The sequence below is a fragment of the Eretmochelys imbricata genome, chromosome 5, assembly GCF_965152235.1.
Source record: "Eretmochelys imbricata isolate rEreImb1 chromosome 5, rEreImb1.hap1, whole genome shotgun sequence".
NCBI classification, from domain to species: domain Eukaryota; kingdom Metazoa; phylum Chordata; order Testudines; family Cheloniidae; genus Eretmochelys; species Eretmochelys imbricata.
The window spans coordinates 6,598,031-6,620,135 of NC_135576.1; the positions used below are offsets into that span (position 1 = coordinate 6,598,031).

At 46.0% G+C, this 22,105-nt stretch overlaps 1 protein-coding gene across 31 annotated transcripts in view; it reads right to left on the minus strand.

The window, feature by feature from the left end:
- Positions 1-22,105, minus strand: part of CELF4 (CUGBP Elav-like family member 4) — an 847,078-nt gene that overhangs the window by 276,730 nt on the left and 548,243 nt on the right. For 8 of the 31 annotated variants that reach the window (XM_077818105.1, XM_077818117.1, XM_077818104.1 and 5 more), the window contains exon 4: positions 12,324-12,353. The exons of the other annotated variants lie outside the window; for them this stretch is intronic. In XM_077818105.1, coding sequence (XP_077674231.1) covers positions 12,324-12,353 — 30 coding nt within the window. The remainder of the gene's footprint in view (positions 1-12,323; positions 12,354-22,105) is intronic. 31 annotated transcript variants of the gene reach the window in all.

Below are 22,105 nucleotides of genomic sequence, written 5' to 3' on the forward strand. Positions count from 1 at the left end.
TGGGAGCTGGATTGAGGTGACATACAGGAATGTTCCCCCACCACCGGCAATGGCATGACAGTAGGACTAGGGGATTGGTTTGTTAAGGAGGTGTCCTAACATCTCTTGTGATGGGAGGTCAGAGTAAGTGACTGCCCCTTCCTCCATTCCAGAGAGGCCAGACAGTCGTGCCATCTGCCTCTGCAGATGCTGCACAATTAGGGCCTGATCCATAGCTCGTTGAAATCAGTGGAAAGAGTCCCATTGATTTCAAAGGCTTTGGGAAGGTCCTTTCCGGGCAGGTTTCCTGCTTCACCCCCCTCCCTTTCTGCAGCTGAAGTGAAGCCAAGAGGTTAAAATATATCACAAACCTTCCAGCTGCAATAATCTCTGCCACTTGTGCAGGATTTACACTCTGCAGTCGCTGGATTAGTCCTATAATCAGCTCAGAGAAAATAAAATAAAAACAAACAGGCGTTTTCCCTTCCTTCTCCCCATGCTCTCGCATTTCACTCCCCTGTTGCCACTCTACTTCCTCCTGGACCACTCATCTGTTCCTAATCTCCAGCATCCCACTAACCCTCCTGCCGTCTCACCCTGTGCCAAGTGCCACTCATTCCGTTGAGCAATGGTGATCTGTGCCTTCTGGAATTGTCACTGTTTGACACTGTGCACCAGGCATGCTCTGGTGTCCCCCCCATTCCTGCCCTCCCCTACCCTTTGGACGTCCTTTACCTGTATATTTCCATTTCAAACCATTTTCCATCTAGGGGGATCTCTTTCAGCCTGAGATAGGCTGGAATCCAAAGCCCAGATCCAAATTCTGGGCGGATTCAAAATACAAAGCTAGATCATTTCAATTGTCTCAGGGAGAGACTGTACTTGGCTGTGTGTCCTTATATACTGGCTGGGCATGCAGTCCGTGCTTAACAAACAGAGGTAAAAAATAACAATATAATAATCCACCAGATACACATATTGCCCGTGACATATTTCTTTTATGATGGATTGACCCGATTTCCCAGGGTGAAAACACCTCCATTAATAATAAGCACCAGCTCTTATATAGCACTTGTCTCACAGAACTTTACAAAGGAAGACTCATTGTTCCCATTTTACAGATGGGAAAACTGAGGCACAGAGAAGTGAAGCAATTTGCCCAAGGTCACCCAACAGCAGAGCCAGCGACAGAAGTTAGGTCTCCTGAACCCCAGTTTAGTCCTCTAGCCCCTAGGCCACGCTGCTTCCCAAATGGTGAAGTGTTCACATTCGGAATGAGAAGATTGCTCCTTCCAGTCACAGAAGGCAATACAGTCTCCTGGTTAGGATTCTGTTCCTGGGCAAGTCACTTAGGTTTGCTCTGTGCCTCCGTTTCTCTCTCTGTAAAATCCGGACAGTCAGTGCTTATCTATGCCACGGGGTGGCTTGTGAGAATTAATGAATGTTGGCAAACTGCTTTGAGATCCACGGAGGAGAGAAGGGCTTTGGAGCTGCCCTTTTATTTCTGCTATGGTCAATTATTTAAATGGATGCAACAACATTATTTACACTACAGAAAGAAATCTCTCAGTGTTTTTCCTCTGCTGTCCCATGTTTGTGGACTGAAGCAAAATCCCATTGGCAGCACCCATTGGCACCTCCGCCAATCAGCTCCCCCCCAACACCTCCCGCCTGCTGGTGGGCCCCACCCATCAGCTCCTCCCCATCCCTCCCAGCGCCTTCCACCCACCAGTGATGAACTGTTCAGTGGTGTGCAGGAGGTGCTGGGTGAGGGGGAGCAGGGGCAGGAAGAGGCAGGGGAGGAGGCAGATCGGTGGGTGGGAAGAGGCTGGGTGGGGGCGGAGGCTTGGGGGAAGGGGTGGAATGGGGACAGGGCCTGAGGCAGACCAGGGGTCAAGCACCCCCCGGAAACTCAGAAATCAGCGCCTCTGCCTTATTTCCTTCTTCTCCTACCTACTGGCCCATTACCCCAGATTCTTCACTATCCCAGTAGTCCTCACTCCAAGTTTTTCCATCTGCCCTCATCTGTCTTCAGACTGTGAATGGCGTTTAACTCAGTGTGTTTGCTTATACCGTTTTTGTCAGGCAGCCGAGCAGAACACAGAGCATTACAGGGATGAGCGTCGGCCCTGCTCGGTCTCAGCCCACTCCCCGTGTTTTCAACTTGACGGCTTCAAATCCAATTGATCGGTAAATGGCTAAATAGTGAGAGAAATTGCTTTCTCTCATTACTCTGCGTGGCTGTGTCATTACCCTTTAATATTGCATCATTATTGACTGATGCAGCCTGTCAAGGCATGGCGGGTGGGATGTAATGCAGCAGTAGGGATGTGCAAAATATTTCATTAGAAGTTAACTCCTCTAATGGGTGGGGGAGGGGGGGCGGGTGTATGGGTGATCTGAGCAGAAGCATAAAATTTCAGCTACCTGGAATGGAGACACTGGTTCCAAGGATCTTCTTCCTTGACCTTGGTTTGTAATAAGAAACTCAGTGGAGAGACGCTTGTCACAACTGGGGGTGATTGGGAGGGAGGGTTGAAGCACTGATAAATACTGCCTCCAAGATGGAACAATTTCTCCACCACTGCCTGGCTGCAGAAAAGCACACACTGCCCCATAACCACCCTGTGATCTTTCCGTTTGAACAATACACTGGTCGGAGTGATATCAGATGGATTGGGCCCAAGAGATAAAGGCCAGCTGAGCAGGATGGTTTACTCCTGTTGCTGCAACTCTCATTTCCCAGTGATCATTTTTGGCCCCTAATCTTTCTTCCTGTTTAAAAGTGCTTCTAGTACATGTTCCAGAGGCCAGCACCACTCCAGGGTCTCATTGCACTGTGGGATGGACGTTGGCAAGGTTGTCAGAGGGTTTGAGTCTTCCATCCCGCAACACTGATGGCGCCAACTAGTCCCTCACCAGACAGGTCTGGGTGAGCTTCTCACATGGCTGGGCGATCCACAGAGGATGGAAGAGAGAAAGAGCTGAAAGAAGGCAATGGGTAAAAGCAGGAGGGATAGAAAGAAAGAGAGAGCGTGTAAATGAGGGAAGAAAAGAAACTGAAGGAGATGGAGAGTGAGAAAGAGACAGAGAAGAGCAGAGAAAGATCAGCAAATGAATGAAAAAGAAAGAACAGAATGAGAAAGATGTTGGCAACCAGTTTAGACAGCAGGAAAGACAGGAAGATGGACAGCGTGTGATGGACAAAGGAAGATGAAGACAAGGAGGGGTTGTGCCCAGCAATCCCTGGTCTATGCCATATTGTTCTGTCTCCACCCCCAGAAACACAAACCTTTCTCCTCATTTGGGAAAGAAGACTCGTCAAACTAAAGATGAATAAAAACTAATTAGGGATCAACAGGCGTAGTCAAAACTGCTGCTAGGATTACACCAACCAACTTGTTCTTTCTTTCTTTTCTTTCTTTCTTTCTTTCTTTCTTTCTTTCTAAGACTGCAAAACCCCTTCTCCTCTAAAGCCTTTTGCTCCACACTGGCCCTGGCTAGCTTCACTCAGAAATGAACCCGCGGGGCGAAAGGGGTACGTGTGTGTGTTAGGATAGCAGTTTGCGATTCTGCCTTTTTATTTTTAATTAACCTCCAGTTCTTTCTTTGCCTGAAGAGATCTAGGCATCCCTCTTTGCCTGACTTTTTTTACACATGCCTGCACTCGGACTGAGGGGGAAGAAAGAACAAGCGAGAGAAAGAGATGAAAAGTGCTTCTCCGTGAAAAGACAGAGCATTATGGGGAGGGAATTGTGGTCTGTGAAACTTTCCCAAGATGCCCTTTAATTACAAATCCAGCTTTCTCCATTGCATGGAGGTTATGTCTTTTCACACCCTCGGTTGAAAGGGGGATGCAGCAGCAAACTCAGATAGTCACAGGGAGCACAGTATATTTCACGAGAGCGTTTGGATTGGGCTTTAAATTCTTTGGGCTTCTAACTCTCTTCCCCTTGAGCCGTTCTCATGGCATTAAGCTCATCATTGGCATGCAACAAGCCAAACAAAGATAGATGAATAAATGAATAGATCAATAATAATAATAACGGGAAGTTGCTTGAAGGCCAGACTTCTCCTGACCACAGTGCTTGCAGCATACTACACTGTGGATAGTCCCTGGCAGGGAAATCAGATGCACTTACCTCAGACTTCAAGACAAAAGGTCATAACATGACCCAAGCATTTCTATTGCCCAGATGATGGGTGTGTCTCCTACCCAGTCATTTCTGAAGCGCAAACCCCAACAACATCAAATCCCCACTTAAACAGATGGGAAATAACTGTGACATGTCCATAAATGAACAACGAGGCAGGTAGAGGTAGCTTTGTACATCTCCCATCATGCTCTGTGACAAGATGGCAAGAGAGGGCACACAGAATGGCAGGTCAGAACCCAGAATGGCAGGCGAGGACACAAAGTATGTCAAGATATAGCACAGGGTAGCGAAAGAGAGGAAGCAGCATGCCACTGCAAATCATAGGACAGTAAGACAGGAGCCCCTAGCTCCCTTACACTGAATGGAATGGAGCTCCTGTGAGAAATAATAATCATTTGTGATCAACAGCATCATTACTAATTATGTTTCATATGTCTAGATCACCAAAGGAGCCCTGAGCACTATACATACAATGCCACAAATGCGGTAGCTTGGGAGGAGTTAATCTGAACTATCCAATCTTTCCCCACACATACTTGCAAAAAGCACACACAGTCTTTAGGTGGCTCAAATGGAAAGCAAGAAGGGTCTAACACAGCATTATAAAATCATCATGTTATTTTACCAGCCCTGGCACAAAGTCTACTCACTTATCTCTTACTCTGATGATGCTGAATAAAAGAAGGGCATATTTTGCTTGCCCATCAAGAGAGTTTATTGCTGGTTTTTGCACAGTCAAAAGTGGGCTCATTTCTGGGAAAAATACATCACTAATTTCACATTTTTGGAATTAAAAAAAGAGACTTGTTTCAGAGCAAAGTGAACTCTGCATTAAAATGAGAAGGAAAGTCAAAAGCTCACTGTTTCTCTGAGCAAACAGCCATTTCAGTGCCATTTGGCAAAAAAGATATATAATTGGGGGTTGGGTTAAGCTGGACATTCCATTGAAGGGAAATAACAGAAATGGTCCCATGAAATTCTGATTTTGTACAACTCTGCTTGAAACATGGCCACAGACTCGCTCAGTACTTAGCCTGTTGTGCTAATCCACATTGCACAGATGATAAAGAGAATGAATGTATCAATCAGAACCCACCCCATGGGGAACTGGTGCTCTGGTTCGTCAATTCGCAGTGCCCAGGCTTTCACTACTTACGTTCAAGGAGCGCTCCTGTAGGTACTGATACTAACGTTTCTTTATCTTTTCTGTGGGACAGCCACGGACGGATGATCTCGCTCACACATCAAAAAATCAGTACATTTCACCAGGGTTGCCTGAAACTTTCCGAGGGACATCAGATTGACAAACCTTAGTAAGCAAGGCCCAAGTTCCAGTTTTATAATGAAAACAGAAATAAGGCACGTTTCACCAGGGCCCTGGTTTCATTAATGAAAGTTTTGTGCAGCTCTGTCTTCTTTGCTCTTTGAAGATGAAGCAAGCCCCCAAAGCTACATGACAGGTTTTAGAGTAACAGCCATGTTAGTCTGTATTCGCAAAAAGAAAAGGAGGACTTGTGGCACCTTAGAGACTAACCAATTTATTTGAGCATGAGCTTTCCTGAGCTACAGCTCACTTCATCGGATGCATACCGTGGAAACTGCAGCAGACATTATATACACACAGAGATCATGAAACAATACCTCCTCCCACCCCACTGTCCTGCTGGTAATAGCTTATCTAAAGTGATCATCAAGTTGGGCCATTTCCAGCACAAATCCAGGTTTTCTCACCCTCCACCCCCCCCCCACACAAACTCACTCTCCTGCTGGTAATAGCCCATCCAAAATGACAACTCTCTTCACAATGTGTATGATAATCAAGGTGGGCCATTTCCTGCACAAATCCAGGTTCTCTCACCCCCTCACCCCCCTCCAAAAACCACACACACAAACTCACTCTCCTGCTGGTAATAGCCTATCCAAAGTGACCACTCTCCCCACAATGTGCATGACAATCAAGGTGGGCCATCTCCAGCACAAATCCAGGTTCTCTCACCCCCCTCCAAAAACCACACACACAAACTCACTCTCCCGCTGGCAACAGCCCATCCAAAGTGACCACCCTCCCCACAATGTGCATGATAATCAAGGTGGGCCATCTCCAGCACAAATCCAGGTTTTCAGTAACTAGCTCCTTTGATAAAACATTGTGCATGATCACCATCAGGGGAGACATTTTGAGCCCAAATTCCATGTCATCTTGTAAACAGAGTCTCTTGTTAAGTACGGCACTCTCCCAGCCAAACAACTGGTATCCTGTGACCGCAATACACAGAAACAAGACCAAGGCACAAAGTCAGGATGACGGGTATAGCACAAAACAACCCCTCGGCCTCCCACCTGCAAACTCTTCTGAGAGTCAAAAGTGGAATATTCAACATTCATTTTGAGCTCCTGTTCATAAACTTGGCAGACCGGGCTATTTTTTTTTTAAACCATGCTGTTCACTTTCTCTTTTCATTCTTAATTGGCCCATCTAAAAGCAATCAAGTGCACATTTAGCTGCAATGTAAAGAACTCCAGGAGACCTCTCATTCAGACTCCATTATTCAGGAGCTCACAGGGGTTTGCGTAAGGGCGGGAGGCACTTTGCGAACGACCTCTCAGGATTCGGTGAGGGCTCAATGTGGCAAGGTGCTGAGTGCCGTCCACTCCTCTTGACACCAGTGGGAGATGAGGGCGCGCCTCTTCTTGCAGGATCAAGGGGGCCGAGACTCAGCTGGCACAGCGCCCCTGAAATCAATGGAATTAGGACAATTTACCCCTGCCGAGGATCTGAGCCAAGAAGGTTAATGGCACTGAACTGTTCTGGCTTCATCCCCGGGCCATATGTGTGGCTTTGAAATTATCTTGGACTCCCCCCATATTTAAATTTTTAATTTTAATTGCTTGTCAAAGACATGGACTGACCACCTCAGCGGCTGAATCTCTGTTTATCCATTGAGAAGGGGCAGTATGGCTTAGCGCAAGGGGCTACTGCCTATGGGCCGCAACCTTCCACATCTAAGAGTGAGAGGGTGGTTCTAGCCACATGTCTAATTCAATCCTCATCCTCCCTGTTGCACCTGCCAGCAGGGGGCTCAATTAGTGTTAATAGCTATCGGGCCAATGCTGTCCTGATTTTGGTCAATGGAAGTTTAGCGGCTGACTTTGTGCCCATCAAAGTCAATGGCAAAACTCCTTTTGCACTCAAGGAAATCCAGGTTCTGAGTCTTAAGCGGAATAGCACTGGGCCCCTAAGACTTTAAAAGATGGGGCACTTATCCACTGGGCTCACCTAACCCATTTCACATGGACAATGGCGTTGCATCATCATAAGCCAGGTCTGGGTTTGGTCCATAGTGTGGAAAGTATCAGTATATGTCCAGTGAATACTCCAGAGCTTTTCACAGCAGACAAAACAATTCGAGGAATATGCACACACACACACACAAATAAATGTGGGCTAGGGCAAGAATGGTATTTCAGTACAAGATCCATACAGAGAGCATAATTATATTTTGCATTTTTAATAGACCGTATTAGCATAATAATGCATTAGTCTAATAGAATATTAATGTGATGCAGAAATATTAGCATATTACAGATCCTTATTCATTAATATATTAGACCCTTATTGTATTACTGGCACAATCTAGCAGACAAAATGCAGCTTTGTGTCTGATATTGCAGTCTAAGAATAAACACTAGCAGGCAAATTGAGAGACTAATTGTGCCATAGGCATGTTTGGGTTCTGTTGTTATGAATGCCAACAGTTCTTATATGGACACATTTCCCATTGATTTCAGCGGGAGTTCTGTCTAAATAAGATTTGAGCAAACATTAGAGACCTTGGTCCTTAAAGGCCTATGAAGGAATTTTGAAAGAAAATGGGGACTCTGTCTAGTTTTTGTTCCCTTGTATTGTAGTGAAGGCAGTGTAGCCTCATGACAGGGGGCTGGACTGGGCCTCAGGAGATCTGCCTTCTCTTATTGGATCTGACCTGCTGATCTGTCATTTTTCCTCCCATCCTTTGTCTGGTTAGACTGTATGTTGTTCACGGCAGGAACTGCTTCTCACTCTGGGGCCATGGGCGGTGGGTATCAATGGCCAGGGCAGGTTAAGCATCCCCTAATCCAGGTCGTGGCCCTGCCCATATTCTGTCCCCAGGCCCCACCCTCCATCCCCCTGTCCCCTGAAGCCTTTAGGTGCTCAGCTCCAGCTGGCGGCCTGGAGCTTGGGTGGCCAGGGACAGCCCGGCGTGGCGCTGGGGCTGGCCAGCAGACCGGCACTGGGGCCAGCAACTTGGCCCCATGCTGGGGCCGGCTGGCACGAGTGGGCTGGGGCTCCTCCGGCCACTGGGGGTTAGGGAAGGCTCAGGGCTCCAGCAGGTGGGGGCGGGGCCTTGTGCAGAAGGGGCAGGGCCAGCGGGCTCGCCTTCCCAAGTGGGGGATTCGCCCACTGCCCATGTCTTGGTTCTGCGAGGGGAAACCATTTGGGGGTTTCAGAAAATGTATATTGTGAGCTATCGCAGATTTTTTTTATGGGGTTGGAAATGCTGCAATTTTAAAATGAAGGCTCCCTGTCTCCAAAATGCTTGTTTGCCAGTGAAGTCAATAGGTATTCCTAAGACACAAAGAATTTGGGGCCACCTGTCTCAGAACCTCTGCCCCAGTCACTCAACTTGTACTCTTGTGATGTCACCATTTTACTTCAGGATTTGTCTGCACACAAAAGATGCACCAGCTTAGCTAAAGTTGTGGGTTTGAATCAATGTGACAACTGCCAGGCACGCTGACCAATATTACCTCATTGTTTCCTTGTCCTCCCCTGTCTGTCTCTATCCATCTGTCATCTCCTCTCACATATCAGACTGCAAATTCTTTGGGGCAGGGACCGTCTTTTTGTTCTGTGTTTGTACAGCGCCTGGTACAAACAGGTTCTGCTCTATGCATAGAGCTCCTAGGTACTACGATAATAAAATAAATAATACTAATATAATTAAACCTATGCAAAGCCCTGTGTGGATGCTCTTCAACCAATTTAAATCTGGCTTAAGTCAGTAAGGAATTAGTTGATGATAAATTGATACATCGGGTTTAAAAGTGATGTTAAAAGAAAAATAATGTTTAAAGACTTTAAAGGTGGGTAATAACAGCTGATTGTCATAGAATCATAGAATATCAGGGTTGGAAGGGTCATCTAGTCCAACCCCCTGCTCAAAGCAGGACCAACCCCCAACTAAATCATCCCAGCCAGGGCTTTGTCAAGCCTGACCTTAAAAACTTCTAAGGAAGGAGATTCCACCACCTCCCTAGGTAACGCATTCCAGTGTTTCACCACCCTCCTAGTGAAAAAGTTTTTCCTAATATCCAACCTAAACCTCCCCCACTGGCCACAGATTCTGAACAAGCCTCAGGAAAGAAATACCATCTATCTATCTAAGCTTACATCTAGCACTCTCAGGCTATGTCAGCAATAGAACCCCTGTACCATCCAGGCAAACTGGTAGAATATACTGGATATACATCTGTGCTAAAACTCCAAAGCTGTGCTTTTACCAGTCTACCGAACCCCACCTCCAAAGAGAGAAACAAGTTATACCAGCAACAGTGCAGGTTTACCAGTATAACCATCTCTACACTGCGGGGGGCGTTCTGTCAAGACACATATGTCAGTCAGAAATCACACCTCTTCACACCCCTGTCCAACATAACTATGGTGGCAGGATCTGCAGTGTAGACATAGTGAAAAAAGAAAAAGAAAGAAAGAAAGAAAGAAAGAAAGAAAGAAAGAAAGAAAGAAAGAAAGAAAGAAAGACACTTCCATAATTTGTTTTGCTGTAAACATTTGTGCTCATTGAAATCACTCATGGGTTGGGTTATTTATTTCTTTTAAATGGAGACGAAATCATAAGTCAGGAAGGAAAGAAAGCAGACAGAGAGAAAGAAAAAAAAATTCATTAAAGACTTGCTATGGACTAAAGATTTCTTTTTCTTAAGGGGTAACCGGAGCTTATGAAAGCGTAAGTTCTTTCAGAGGCGGATTTCAAATGTCTCCAGGTAACCCTCTACAGTAAGGAGCACAAAGGAAGTCTGAAACTCACATTGTTTGGTCTCCAGAAGCAGCATCGGCATCCACCCGGCAGCTTCATGACATTAGGATTGTTTGAAAATCCTGTTAAGAAGCTCAGCAAAGCGAATATTTTGCTTTTCAAAATGTTTTACCAGATCCTGGATAAACAAAGCTCTTGAACTGAACTGATCCATCCCTAGCATCATTTCCCTTGGTCTGTCATTAGATCCTGTGGGCTGGTTTTCTTTTTCCTCGATGCACTTAAACAGCAGCTTTTCTCTTTTCCTTACAATCATGTTAAATGTTTAATTGCTCTTTGCATTTGCTTGTGGCACAACATAAGCCACGGCAGTAAAAGAGATTTGTGCTAAAACTCCAGTGCTCAAGACAGAAGGAGAGAGGTTATTTTGGGTCAGTTCAATTATCTCTGTATTTTTTTTTTTATATTATCTATTAATTTTAATATAAGTTTCTGCCTAGAAGCACAATTAGTATTCACACAATGCAAAGAAGTCTGGCATGAAGTTAAGCCATGTGTACATTCCAGGCAAGGGATTCAGCAAAGCTAGGCAATGCAGATCACCACCAGAGCACAACACAGCCAAGTCCTCAGCTGGTGTACATTAGTGTAGCTCCACTGACTTCAAATGGAGATTTGCCAATTTATACCAGTTGAGGATCTGGCCCAGCGTCAGTGCTTGGAATTGAGATGACTGCATAGGTATCAGCATTAGAAAATCAGGCCTTGTCTAGGCACTGACTTGCACTCAGTTTAATGTAACTGGTTTGGTTAAATCGGGCTAGTGAAACCTGTGCACACCCCTGCGTGGACATTTACTTTGGCTTAGTTTGAACCTACTCTGAATCGACTGCAGGTAAAGTAAAATAAGCCAGGTTTAAACTGGTGCAAGTGTCCCCGCAGTCTTTTGCAGCAGATTAACTAAACTGGTTTAAAATCACAGGTTAGATGTAAACTCTGCATGAGGACTGACCTGCTAGGCTAAAATGTCACCTGGTGCCTAGACGTCGCACTTTACTAGAAGCCCTGGGTGACCCTAATTTGTGGTAAAACGTTTTCCCCCACTCCAAGGGTGGAAGGCCTTAAACACAGCATAACCCTGAACTAAAATCCCATGGGGCTAGATAGAACAGCTGCATCCTTCACCCATTATTGTAGTGTACGGTGTCCTCTGAGTCAGATGACGCAGGATAACTGGAGAAAGGAGATTGGAAGAGGAGGGAGCGCTCTCTCCACAGGAGAAGAGGAGCTGTGGGGGAACACTGCTTGAGACCTGTGCTTCTCCCCACTCCCCCTTACTGTAATGCCTGGGCATAATGGAGATGCTACCACATGCCGTTTCTATCCCTTCTACCCCGACGGCAAAGGGACTGAGATGGCCCCAAATCAGGTGATTTCCGTGCAAATCGTTGAAACGTGTTTGTTCTCTATGTTACTTGCACTTTTCATGCCAAGGTACGATGCACGCCAATTATCTGTTTTAAGAACATAAGAACGGCCATCCTGGGTCAGACAAATGGCCCATCCAGACCAGGATCCTGTCTTCCGACAGTGGCCAGTGCAGGTACTTCGAAGGGAATGAACAGAACAGGGCAATTATCAAGTGATCCATCCCTTGGTGTCCACTCCTAGCCTCTGGCAAACAGAGGCTAGGGATACTCAGAGCATGGGGCTCTGAGTGTCCCATGCTTTTAAAGAAAGGAATATCCATGTTCCCCGTTTACTACCCCAAGCTGATACTTGATACCCTACACGGAACGAACAGCAGAAGCACAATCAACTCTCCTTTTAAGCAGCAGGCAAAGTGGGACTTTGCAGTCAATATGGATCGGGAGACAAATGGTAGGTAAAGACTTCTGGCTTGCAAAGCCCTTCCCTGGATCCCATCCTGCAGTTGGTGCCACTCCTGCAGCCATCCTCCCTCTCCCCCCACTCCCTGGCCCACGAGAAGCCCCTTTGAAGTCAAAGAGTGCAGGGGCCAGCATTGGCCAATACGACTGCAGGAGCGGAGCCCTGGCTTGCGAAACATACAGCAGGGGTGGCCAAACCTACCGGCCCTTGGAGCCGCATATGACAATCTTCACAAGTTGGAGAGCTGGGGCATGCCTGCCACGGCTTGGGGCTTCAACCCCGTAGCAGGAGCCTGCTGAGGCTCAGGGCTTCAGCCCCACTCCTGCTGAAACCCTAAGCCCTGGCAGGTGCGCTCTGCAGGGCTGAAGCCCCTACCCCACCACCCCGCTGCAAGGCAGAGGTCCCGAGCTTGCCCCCAGTCTGGTAGGTGGAGAGCGGGGGGCATTAGGGGCTCCATGAGCCTCACTTTATCTACAAAAGACCCGTGTGTGGCTCACGAGCCACAGTTTGGTCACCTCTGACATATAGCAAAGAGATTGCTGCACCTGTCGATCTAACCGTCTTTCCCTCGCAGCAGTAAAGGCCGTGCTGTCTAGAAGGCAGAGCACCTAGATACGACAGTGATGGCTGCTATTGAAAACCATAAGATAGGTAAATGGATAGATCAAGACACAGGGAGGTGGGAATCCTGGTTTTTTTTTCCTCCTGGATCTGCAGCTGACGCGCTGTGATATTATGAATACGCCCCTAAATAATAATAATACCTAGCTCTTATGCCACACTTTTAATCAGCAGTTATCAAAGCGCTTCACAATTTCTAATTCATTTACCCTCCCAACGCCACTGTGAGGCAGGGCAGTGCTGTTACCACATTGTACAAATGGGGAACCAAAGCACGGAAAGGTTAAGTGACATACCCAAGGTCACAAGGGAAGTCTGTGGCGGAGAAGGCAACTGAACCTCTTAACCTGAAGAGCATCTTCGCAAGCAGGCTGGCTAACCTAGTGAGGAGGGATTTAAACTAGGTTCACCAGGGGAAGGAGACCAAAGCCCTGAGGTAAGTGGGGAAGTGGGATACCGGGAGGAAGCATGAGCAGGAGTGCACGAGAGGGCAGGGCTCCTGCCTCATACTGAGAAAGAGGGACGATCAGCGAGTTATCTCAAGTGCCTATACACAAATGCAAGAAGCCTGGGAAACAAGCAGGGAGAACTGGAAGTCCTGGCACAGTCAAGGAATTATGATGTGAGTGGAATAACAGAGACTTGGTGGGATAACTCACATGACTGGAGTACTGTCATGGATGGATATAAACTGTTCAGGAAGGACAGGCAGGGCAGAAAAGGTGAGGGAGTTGCATTGTATGTAAAGGAGCAGTATGACTGCTCAGAGCTCAAGTATGAAACTGCAGAAAAACCTGAGAGTCTCTGGATTAAGTTTAGAAGTGTGAGCAACAAGGGTGATGTCATGGTAGGAGTCTGCTATAGACCACCGGACCAGGGGGATGAGGTGGACGAGGCTTTCTTCTGGCAACTAACGGAAGTTACTAGATCGCAGGCCCTGGTTCTCATGGGAGACTTCAATCACCCTGATATCGGCTGGGAGAGCAATACAGCAGTGCACAGACAATCCAGGAAGTTTTTGGAAAGTGTAGGGGACAATTTCCTGGTGCAAGTGCTGAAGAAACCAACTAGGGACAGAGGTCTTCTTGACCTGCTGCTCAAAAACCTAGAAGAATTAGTAGGGGAAGCTAAAGTGGATGGGAACCTGGGAGGCAGTGACCATGAGATGGTCGAGTTCAGGATCCTGACACAGGGAAGAAAGGAGAGCAGCAGAATACGGACCCTGGACTTCAGAAAAGCAGACTTTGACTACCTCAGGGAACTTATGGGCAGGATCCCCTGGGAGAATAACATGAGGGGGAACGGAGTCCAGGAGAGCTGGCTGTATTTTAAAGAATCCTTATTGAGGTTACAGGGACAAACCATCTCGATGTGTAGAAAGAATACTAAATATGGCAGGCAACCAGCTTGGCTTAACAGTGAAATCCTTGCTGATCTTAAACACAAAAAAGAAGCTTACAAGAAGTGGAAGATTGGACAAATGACCAGGGAAGAGTATAAAAATATTGCTCGGGGATGCAGGAGTGAAATCAGGAAGGCCAAATCACACCTGGAGTTGCAGCTAGCAAGAGATGTTAAGAGTAACTAGAAGGGTTTCTTCAGGTATGTTAGCAACAAGAAGAAAGTCAAGGAAAGTGTAGGCCCCTTACTGAATGATGGAGGCAACCTAGTGACAGAGGATGTGGAAAAAGCTAATGTACTCAATGCTTTTTTTGCCTCTGTCTTCACGAACAAGGTCAGCTCCCAGACTACTGCACTGGACAGCACAGCATGGAGAGGAGGTGACCAGCCCTCTGTGGAGAAAGAAGTGGTTCGGGACTATTTAGAAAAGCTGGACGAGCGCAAGTCCATGGGGCTGGATGCGCTGCATCCAAGAGTGCTAAAGGAGTTGGTGGATGCGATTGCAGAGCCATTGGCCATTATCTTTGAAAACTGATGGCGATCGGGGGAAGTCCCGGACGACTGGAGAAAGGCTAATGTAGTGCCCATCTTTAAAAAAGGGAAGGAGAAGGATCCGGGGAACTACAGGCCAGTCAGCCTCACCTCAGTCCCTGGAAAAATCATGGAGCAGGTCCTCAAGGAATCAGTTCTGAAGCACTTAGAGGAGAGGAAAGTGATCAGGAACAGTCAGCATGGATTCACCAAGGACAAGACATGCCTGACTAATCTAATTGCCTTCTATGACGAGATAACTGGCTCTGTGGATGAGGGGAAAGTGGTGGACTTGTTGTTCCTTGACTTTAGCAAAGCTTTTGACACGGTCTCCCACAGTATTCTTGCCAGCAAGTTAAAGAAGTATGGGGCTGGATGAATGGACTATTAGGTAGATAGAAAGTTGGCTAGATTGTCGGGCTCAATGGGTAGCGATCAATGGCTCCATGTCTAGTTGGCAGCCAGTATCAAGTGGAGTGCCCCAAGGGTTGGTCCTCGGGCCGGTTTTGTTCAATATCTTCATAAATGATCTGGAGGATGGTGTGGATTGCACCCTCAGAAAGTTTGCAGATGACTAAACTGGGAGGAGAGGTAGATACGCTGGTGGGTAGGGATAGGATACAGAGGTCCCTAGACAAATTAGAGGATTGGGCCAAAAGAAATCTGATGAGGTTCAACAAGGACAAATGCAGAGTCCTGCACTTAGGACGGAAGAATCCCATGCACCGCTACAGACTAGGGACCGAATGGCTCGGCAGCAGTTCTGCAGAAAAGGACTTAGGGGTTATAGTGGACGAGAAGCTGGATATGAGTCAACAGTGTGTCCTTGTTGCCAAGAAGGCCAATGACATTTTGGGATTTATATGTAGGGGCATTGCCAGCAGATCGAGGGACGTGATCGTTCACCTCTATTTGACATTGGTGAGGCCTCATCTGGAGTACTGTGTCCTGTTTTGGGCCCCACACTACAAGAAGGATGTGGAAAAATTGGAAAGAGTCCAGCGGAGGGCAACAAAAATGATTAGGGGACTGGAGCACATGACTTATGAGGAGAGGCTGAGGGAACTGGGATTGTTTAGTGTGCGGAAGAGAAGAATGAGGGGGGATTTGATAGCTGCTTTCAACTACCTGAAAGGGGGTTCCAAAGAGGATGAATCTAGACTGTTCTCAGTGGTAGCTGATGACAGAACAAGGAGTAATGGTCTCAAGTTGCAGTGGGGGAGGTTTAGGTTGGATATTAGGAAAAACTTTTTCACTAGGAGGGTGGTGAAACACTGGAATGCATTACCTAGGGAGGTGGTGGAATCTCCTTCCTTAGAAGTTTTTAAGGTCAGGCTTGACAAAGCCCTGGCTGGGATGATTTAGTTGTGGGTTGGTCCTGCTTTGAGCAGGGGGTTGGACTAGATGACCTCCTGAGGTCCCTTCCAACCCTGATATTCTATGATTCTATGATTCTAACCTCAATTGACCAATACTTTGCATTTATAGGGGCTCCATCATCCAAGGACCTCAAAGCACTTTTCCACACAATTAACCCTAACCCCTCCCAATTTTCCCCAACTGTAAAATGGAAGAATAAGATGGGAGGGGTGCATAATTAATTGTTCGTGCTTTGAGATCTTTGGATAACAGATCCCCTATAAATGCAAAGGATTAATTAGTTGACATTTTGTAAAGTGTTTTGAGGATAACAACAGAGGTATAAACTCTCAGTATCAGCATTATCATAAATTATAAGCCATCTTTTTGTTCACGGCCCCTAACACACTGGGGTCCTCGGCCAGAGCTCTTCCGTGCTATGGTAATATAAATAATAAATGACAACTTGGACCAACTATTGTAATTTATTGTCAACATCTTCCCCCTGTTTGTTTGTAATCCTGAATGATAGCCATTCATCTTCCAAAAGACAGGTTTCTCCTCTACCCGCTATTAGAAGGACCCACTATTAGAATGACGCTTTTGCTTCCAAAGCACTGTTCAGGGAGTGTTTTATATAACAAAACAAGGTCAGCTCATCAGCAAAATCGGAAAGTTTCACAGGGTCCAAGACTGCTGCAATCTATGGAATTACTTTTTAACACGTTGCGAGTTAAAATTACCCTCTTGGAGCCAAATGCAGATTGACAGCCAAACACCAAACAATCACATTTTGTTAATCCATTTACAGAGGTGCAAATGGCTAATCCAACTCCATTGCCGGTGCCGGCTTGTTCTGATGTCGCGGCAGCTCTGAATTTCACACCAGCTGGTTTTTATACAGACTTTGGAAAGATATATTCACTGCTAACAAAAAACAAAACAAAAAACCCACAATAAAAGTTTCAGTAACCCCCCGAAGCTGTGGAATCGCTTGTCACCACCTCAACCCTGCCGTGACTGTTTATAGTTCAGAACACGGTTTTCCATCAAAACCTGAAGCCTTTTTGCATTTTCAAAGCCTGCCTGCCTCTCGGCTTTGGTGCACACACCAGCAGAGCAAACAAGGGCACCCAGAATTCAGGTTGTTCTCGTAATTGGACCTAATCAATTTTGTTAAGGTCAATTTGAATATAAGGCTGCAGGTGCCACTCAGGGAATGATGCGGTGGCCCTTTGGGAGGATGTAACATTGCAGAGATAAAGAGCAATACTGTAGCAATGATCAGGCAGCTTTGATAGCTGAAATGTGCATTCTGGATTGCGTGGCTCCGGAATAAATGATTGATCTAGATCATAAATAAAAGACAGGGAGACCCTAACCCTCTAGATAGATAGATAGATAGATGTGAGCAGGGATGCAGAATTCCACTTCAGATACAATTTCATGCATTTGAACAATTTTCCATTTTGTCTGGTTTTCTCTTATTTGTGTGTGTTTAGCTACAAAGTTGCCTATAACTTTGATATCTAAACACTGGAAATCAGAAATTAGACTAATCTCAAATAATAGAGATAGATAGATACTATTTTTGTCTCTCTACCCACACCTCTAGCTATCTGTCAATCTTAGCAGAGTTAGTGTTGTTGAAATTTGGCAGATAGAAACTGGAGTCCTGCACCCAGACAACGTGTACAGCATTACTAGTATTAATTCAAGCTTCTCTCATTCACTGTCCTCACTAGTGTCTCTAAACCCTGAGTCTTCATGCTCATTCGGTTCCTGGCCTGCTACTGAAGATATCAATGAAGGTGGCTTTTTGTGGTACGAACATTTCTCTGCAAACTGGACAGAATCAACCCATCACCCAATTTCATATAAGAACATAAGAGCCGCCATACTGGGGCAGATCATGGTCAATCTTGCCCATTATCCTGTTTCTTATAAAAATATAGATTGCTGAGCAAATGACCAACAGATAACACTGATTTCATATGCTGCCAGCCTCTTCTGAATTTGAATCAGAAAAAAATGGATGGGTTTTTATCTTGAATCTCAAGCAAAGATACTTTGTTCTCAAGCTTGCTCTGAAGATCTGATGAGAATAGGTTTTCTTAGTGAGAATTCTGACCCTTTCTGGGGATTTTTTGTTCAGCTCTGAAATTCTCCTGAAACTGGGAGGATTTAGTTAGTGTTGGTCCTGCTTTTAGCAGGGGATTGGACTAGATGACCTCCTGAGGTCTCTTCCAACCCTAATATTCTATTATTTGAACCTTTCCTGTGGCATTTTAATGCTTCTCTTTCTGTTTCTGGCCAAATCCAAAAGTGCTAAAGAATGAGATTTTTTAAAAAAGTAATATATATTGTGACGGGGTCGGACCAGATGGCTACAGGAGAGTAATAGAAGGCAGATATATTAGCCCCAGGTTAAGTAGGTCCCTTTTCCCTGGGTAAGGTAACAGGGAAGGTTCAGGAACAATCAGGAACCTTCTGGAAACAATTAAAGCAGACAGGCTGATTAGAACACCTGCAGCCAATCTAGAAGCTGCTAGAATCAATTAAGGCAGGCTAATCAGGGCACCTGGGTTTAAAAAGGAGCTCACTTCAGTTTGCATGCGCGTGTGAGGAGATGGTAGCAAGAGGCACTAGGAGCTGAGAGTGAGAACGCGGACTGTTGGAGGACTGAGGATTACAAGCATTATCAGACACCAGGAGGAAGGTCCTATGGTGAGGATAAAGAAGGTGTTGGGAGGAGGCCATGGGGAAGTAGCCCAGGGAGTTGTAGCTGTCGCGCAGCTGTTCCAGGAGGCACTCTGGACAGCTGCATTCCACAGGGCCCTGGGCTGGAACCCGGAGTAGAGGGCGGGCCCGGGTGCCCCCCAAACCTCCCAACTCCTGTTCAGACACAGGAGGAGTTGACCTGAACTGTGGGTTCACGAAAACGGCCAAAATGAGGGCTGCCGAGAATCTCTGAGGCGAGCAAATCCGCCAATAAGTGCAAGACCCACCAAGGTAGAGGAGGAACTTTGTAATAAGTATATATATAAACCTCAGCAAAGTTTCAGACTTGAGTCTGTGTTTTAGGTGAATATAATAATTTAACCACATAGGTTCACCCCCCACCTTTTTTGTCTCTATAGCCCTACTGCTATAATATACATGTGCCTTTAAAGTGCGTATCCCCACAAAGCCCTCTGCAAAGGAGGGAGGTTTTATTAGACCCATTTCACAGATGGGGAACCAAGGCACAGAGAGATGAAGGCCAAAATTTTCAAAAGTGGCCACTGATTTTAGGTGCCCAAAGTGAGACACTCTTGGCTTGTTCTGTTGAGCATTCATGACTGTGGTTTCTCAGCATCTCTGAAATGGAGGCCAAAGTGTATCGAGTTGGCCATTCAAAATCAGTGACCACTTTTGAAAATTTAGCTTGTCCCAGGTCACACAGGGGAAGCCACGAATTGAGCCCCAATCTGCTGCATCCCATACCAGCATCTGAACCACAAGACCACCTTTCTTCCCTAATTAACCAACCCTCAAGGGATAATGTCTTCAGAAGGCACTTGGACCTACCCACTGTCCCAAGGATTCAGATGCTCAGCTAATCTCATCACGCTAACAGAACAGAACAATGTGCATAGAAAGTATTTAGTACATTCCTTGAAACTGAGGAAAGTTGCTGTGGTTATTAGTAGCTCTTAATGATATTTGCATAGATTAACAGACTTTAATGCAATCATGAATGCTCCAATCCTGGGGAAAATAATGAAGAAATCCATTACGAAGTAATAAAGTAACTAAGTCAATACAGGAATAATTTGATCCCATATTAGTAATAATTTCATCTCCTGCTGCCAGGCAAGTTTAATGCACATACCGTTTCTGGGCAGTTTTATAAATATCACCTTTGTCTGAGATAATTAATTAGCAAAATCAAAAAATATATTGCTGGTATTTTATACAATAAATTAGTCATTAGGTTTAAACTGGCAGGCTGTAATAAAAGTTATTAAGATAAATGTGCTGGGATTCTTAACACTTCAGAGGAGCTGTTCTCCTCCATCTTAAGGCACTTCTGGTGCAAAGCTATTATTGCTGCTGGGTGGTTTCTATGTACGTTAAAACCCAATTATGAAAATCATGGTTATAACCCTGACTAGCTTTGTAACAGGAGCCGAGTACATTACCCAGTTCCTGCCCACTGGACAAGGCTGAGGTGAGGGTCAGGGGCTGAGGGCCCTATTACCTTTCTTCCCACTGTGATTTAGAGCTCAGTGACTCCTGGAAAGCTTAAGTGAAAATAATTTTACTTATGGAGAACTCACAGGCAAGGTCACTGATTGTGTGTGTGTGTGTGTGTGTGTGTGTGTGTGTGTGGTGTTTCCACTACAACCCAACCTAGGAGCTCCTGAGAAAAGGCAGCTGTTATTTCGTGGCTGGGGAGGTCGCTGAGGGGATGTGCCAAGCCATTCTTTGTGTTCCAGCAGTGCCGAGAGGCCTTGACTGACCTGGATTCTCGCCTCACTTCAGCGCACAGAGCAAATAGCACCATGGTTGCTTTCTCTCATAGCTGGCTGTTACGAAATGTCTGCCAGCAACGCCGGGCTCCATCACCGTGGGGCTCTGCAGAGTTCAGGAAAGGATCTGTTGTAGGCATGGAGAGAGATTCCAACCAGATGGCACAAGCTGTCTGAGCCAAGCCAGAACTGGACGGGGATCAGCATCTTGTAAGGAGCATAAATCTTGCCACATAATGAGCCTGTCGTTAGAGACTCTGTGGGGCACTGGCCAAGGCAAAGGCTGCAGACCTGGGATTTGTGACACCACCTTCCAGCAGTAGCATAAACACATAGATCGCCTCCATCTAGAGCAATCTTTGTGCTCACTTGGAGCTCCCCACAGCCAGCAGATTCTCATCATCCCAAGGCATCCCATTTCTGCATTAAATACAAAGCATTTCATTTCAGGCAGGTTCCCTGCAATTCCCATCTAGCTGAGGTTTCCAAATCTGTGTCAGTTCAAATTTGGAGCTACAGAAAATGATGCAAGGCGCCGAACTGATGATCCAGCACATGCCAGTTCTTAATGTGAAGTAGTAACGTTCCCAGAATTCCACCTTGATTTATCAAGAAATCATCAGAGAGCTTTACAGTTTTGCTGGTAACAGGCCAACAGTGCTGCCGTTAACAGCTATGAAACTAGCATTACAGCTAATCAACCCAGCAACCCAGAGAGAAATAGCAAAAATCCATTGATACACCATCTAAAGCATCAGCATTTGAGACCTGCGCAGTATTGCCAGGGCCTGCAATAAAGGCATTACTTAACTGGAATTCTAGATGTGCTCCTTGTTCTCATATTCTATAACGTGTGGGCATCATACTTAAAACAGATGAGCAGACAGGCAGATCGGGCACACTCCTTTAACCTCTTTGTGGGAGAGGTTGCTGCTAACCAAGCAGCCATGGCATTACCCTGGAGTTAGTGCATATCCTTGCTTTCTGTTCAGTTCCACACTACCCCTCCAATTGCAAACTATGATATGTCGCTTAATTTAGCAGAGAGAAGTCACACCCACATTTTCATTTCGGCCTTGTCTAAACTTGCATTGTCAGTCTTGGTGTAACACGTGGCAATTGGCAATCAATTAACAAGTGTCACAACAAGAATGAACATTCAAGTCTAGACAAGGCCTTTTATTTTTGGAAACTTCCAAAGCTTCCCCTCTCCCCCTTTGTCCCGCCCTTTCCTGGCTCTGCAGTTCGGAAGATATGATGTGTCCTCTTTAATTGCTTAGAAGAGGCAACAGGCAGGGATTCTGGAACGTGGAGGCCTCTCTGATCACTCGTTTAGGTGAATCCCTTTGCCACTGGTTTCTGCCATGACTTCTGTCTGGCAGAAGCAAGTTATAATATTCTTCTAAGTTTTGATGTTCCGTTAACACATTGGCAGCTCCACGGTGATGCATCAAGTGAATGGGGCAGTGCAGGAGGCGTTTCTCACCTGATGTCCCGCATCCAATGAACATATACATTAAAACACTCTGTGAGTACGCCTGTAGGGAGAGTTATCTACCATCTCTTAGACTTCTCACCCTGCCTCTGAGGTCTAAAGAAGTCAGGCAGAGTCATGCGC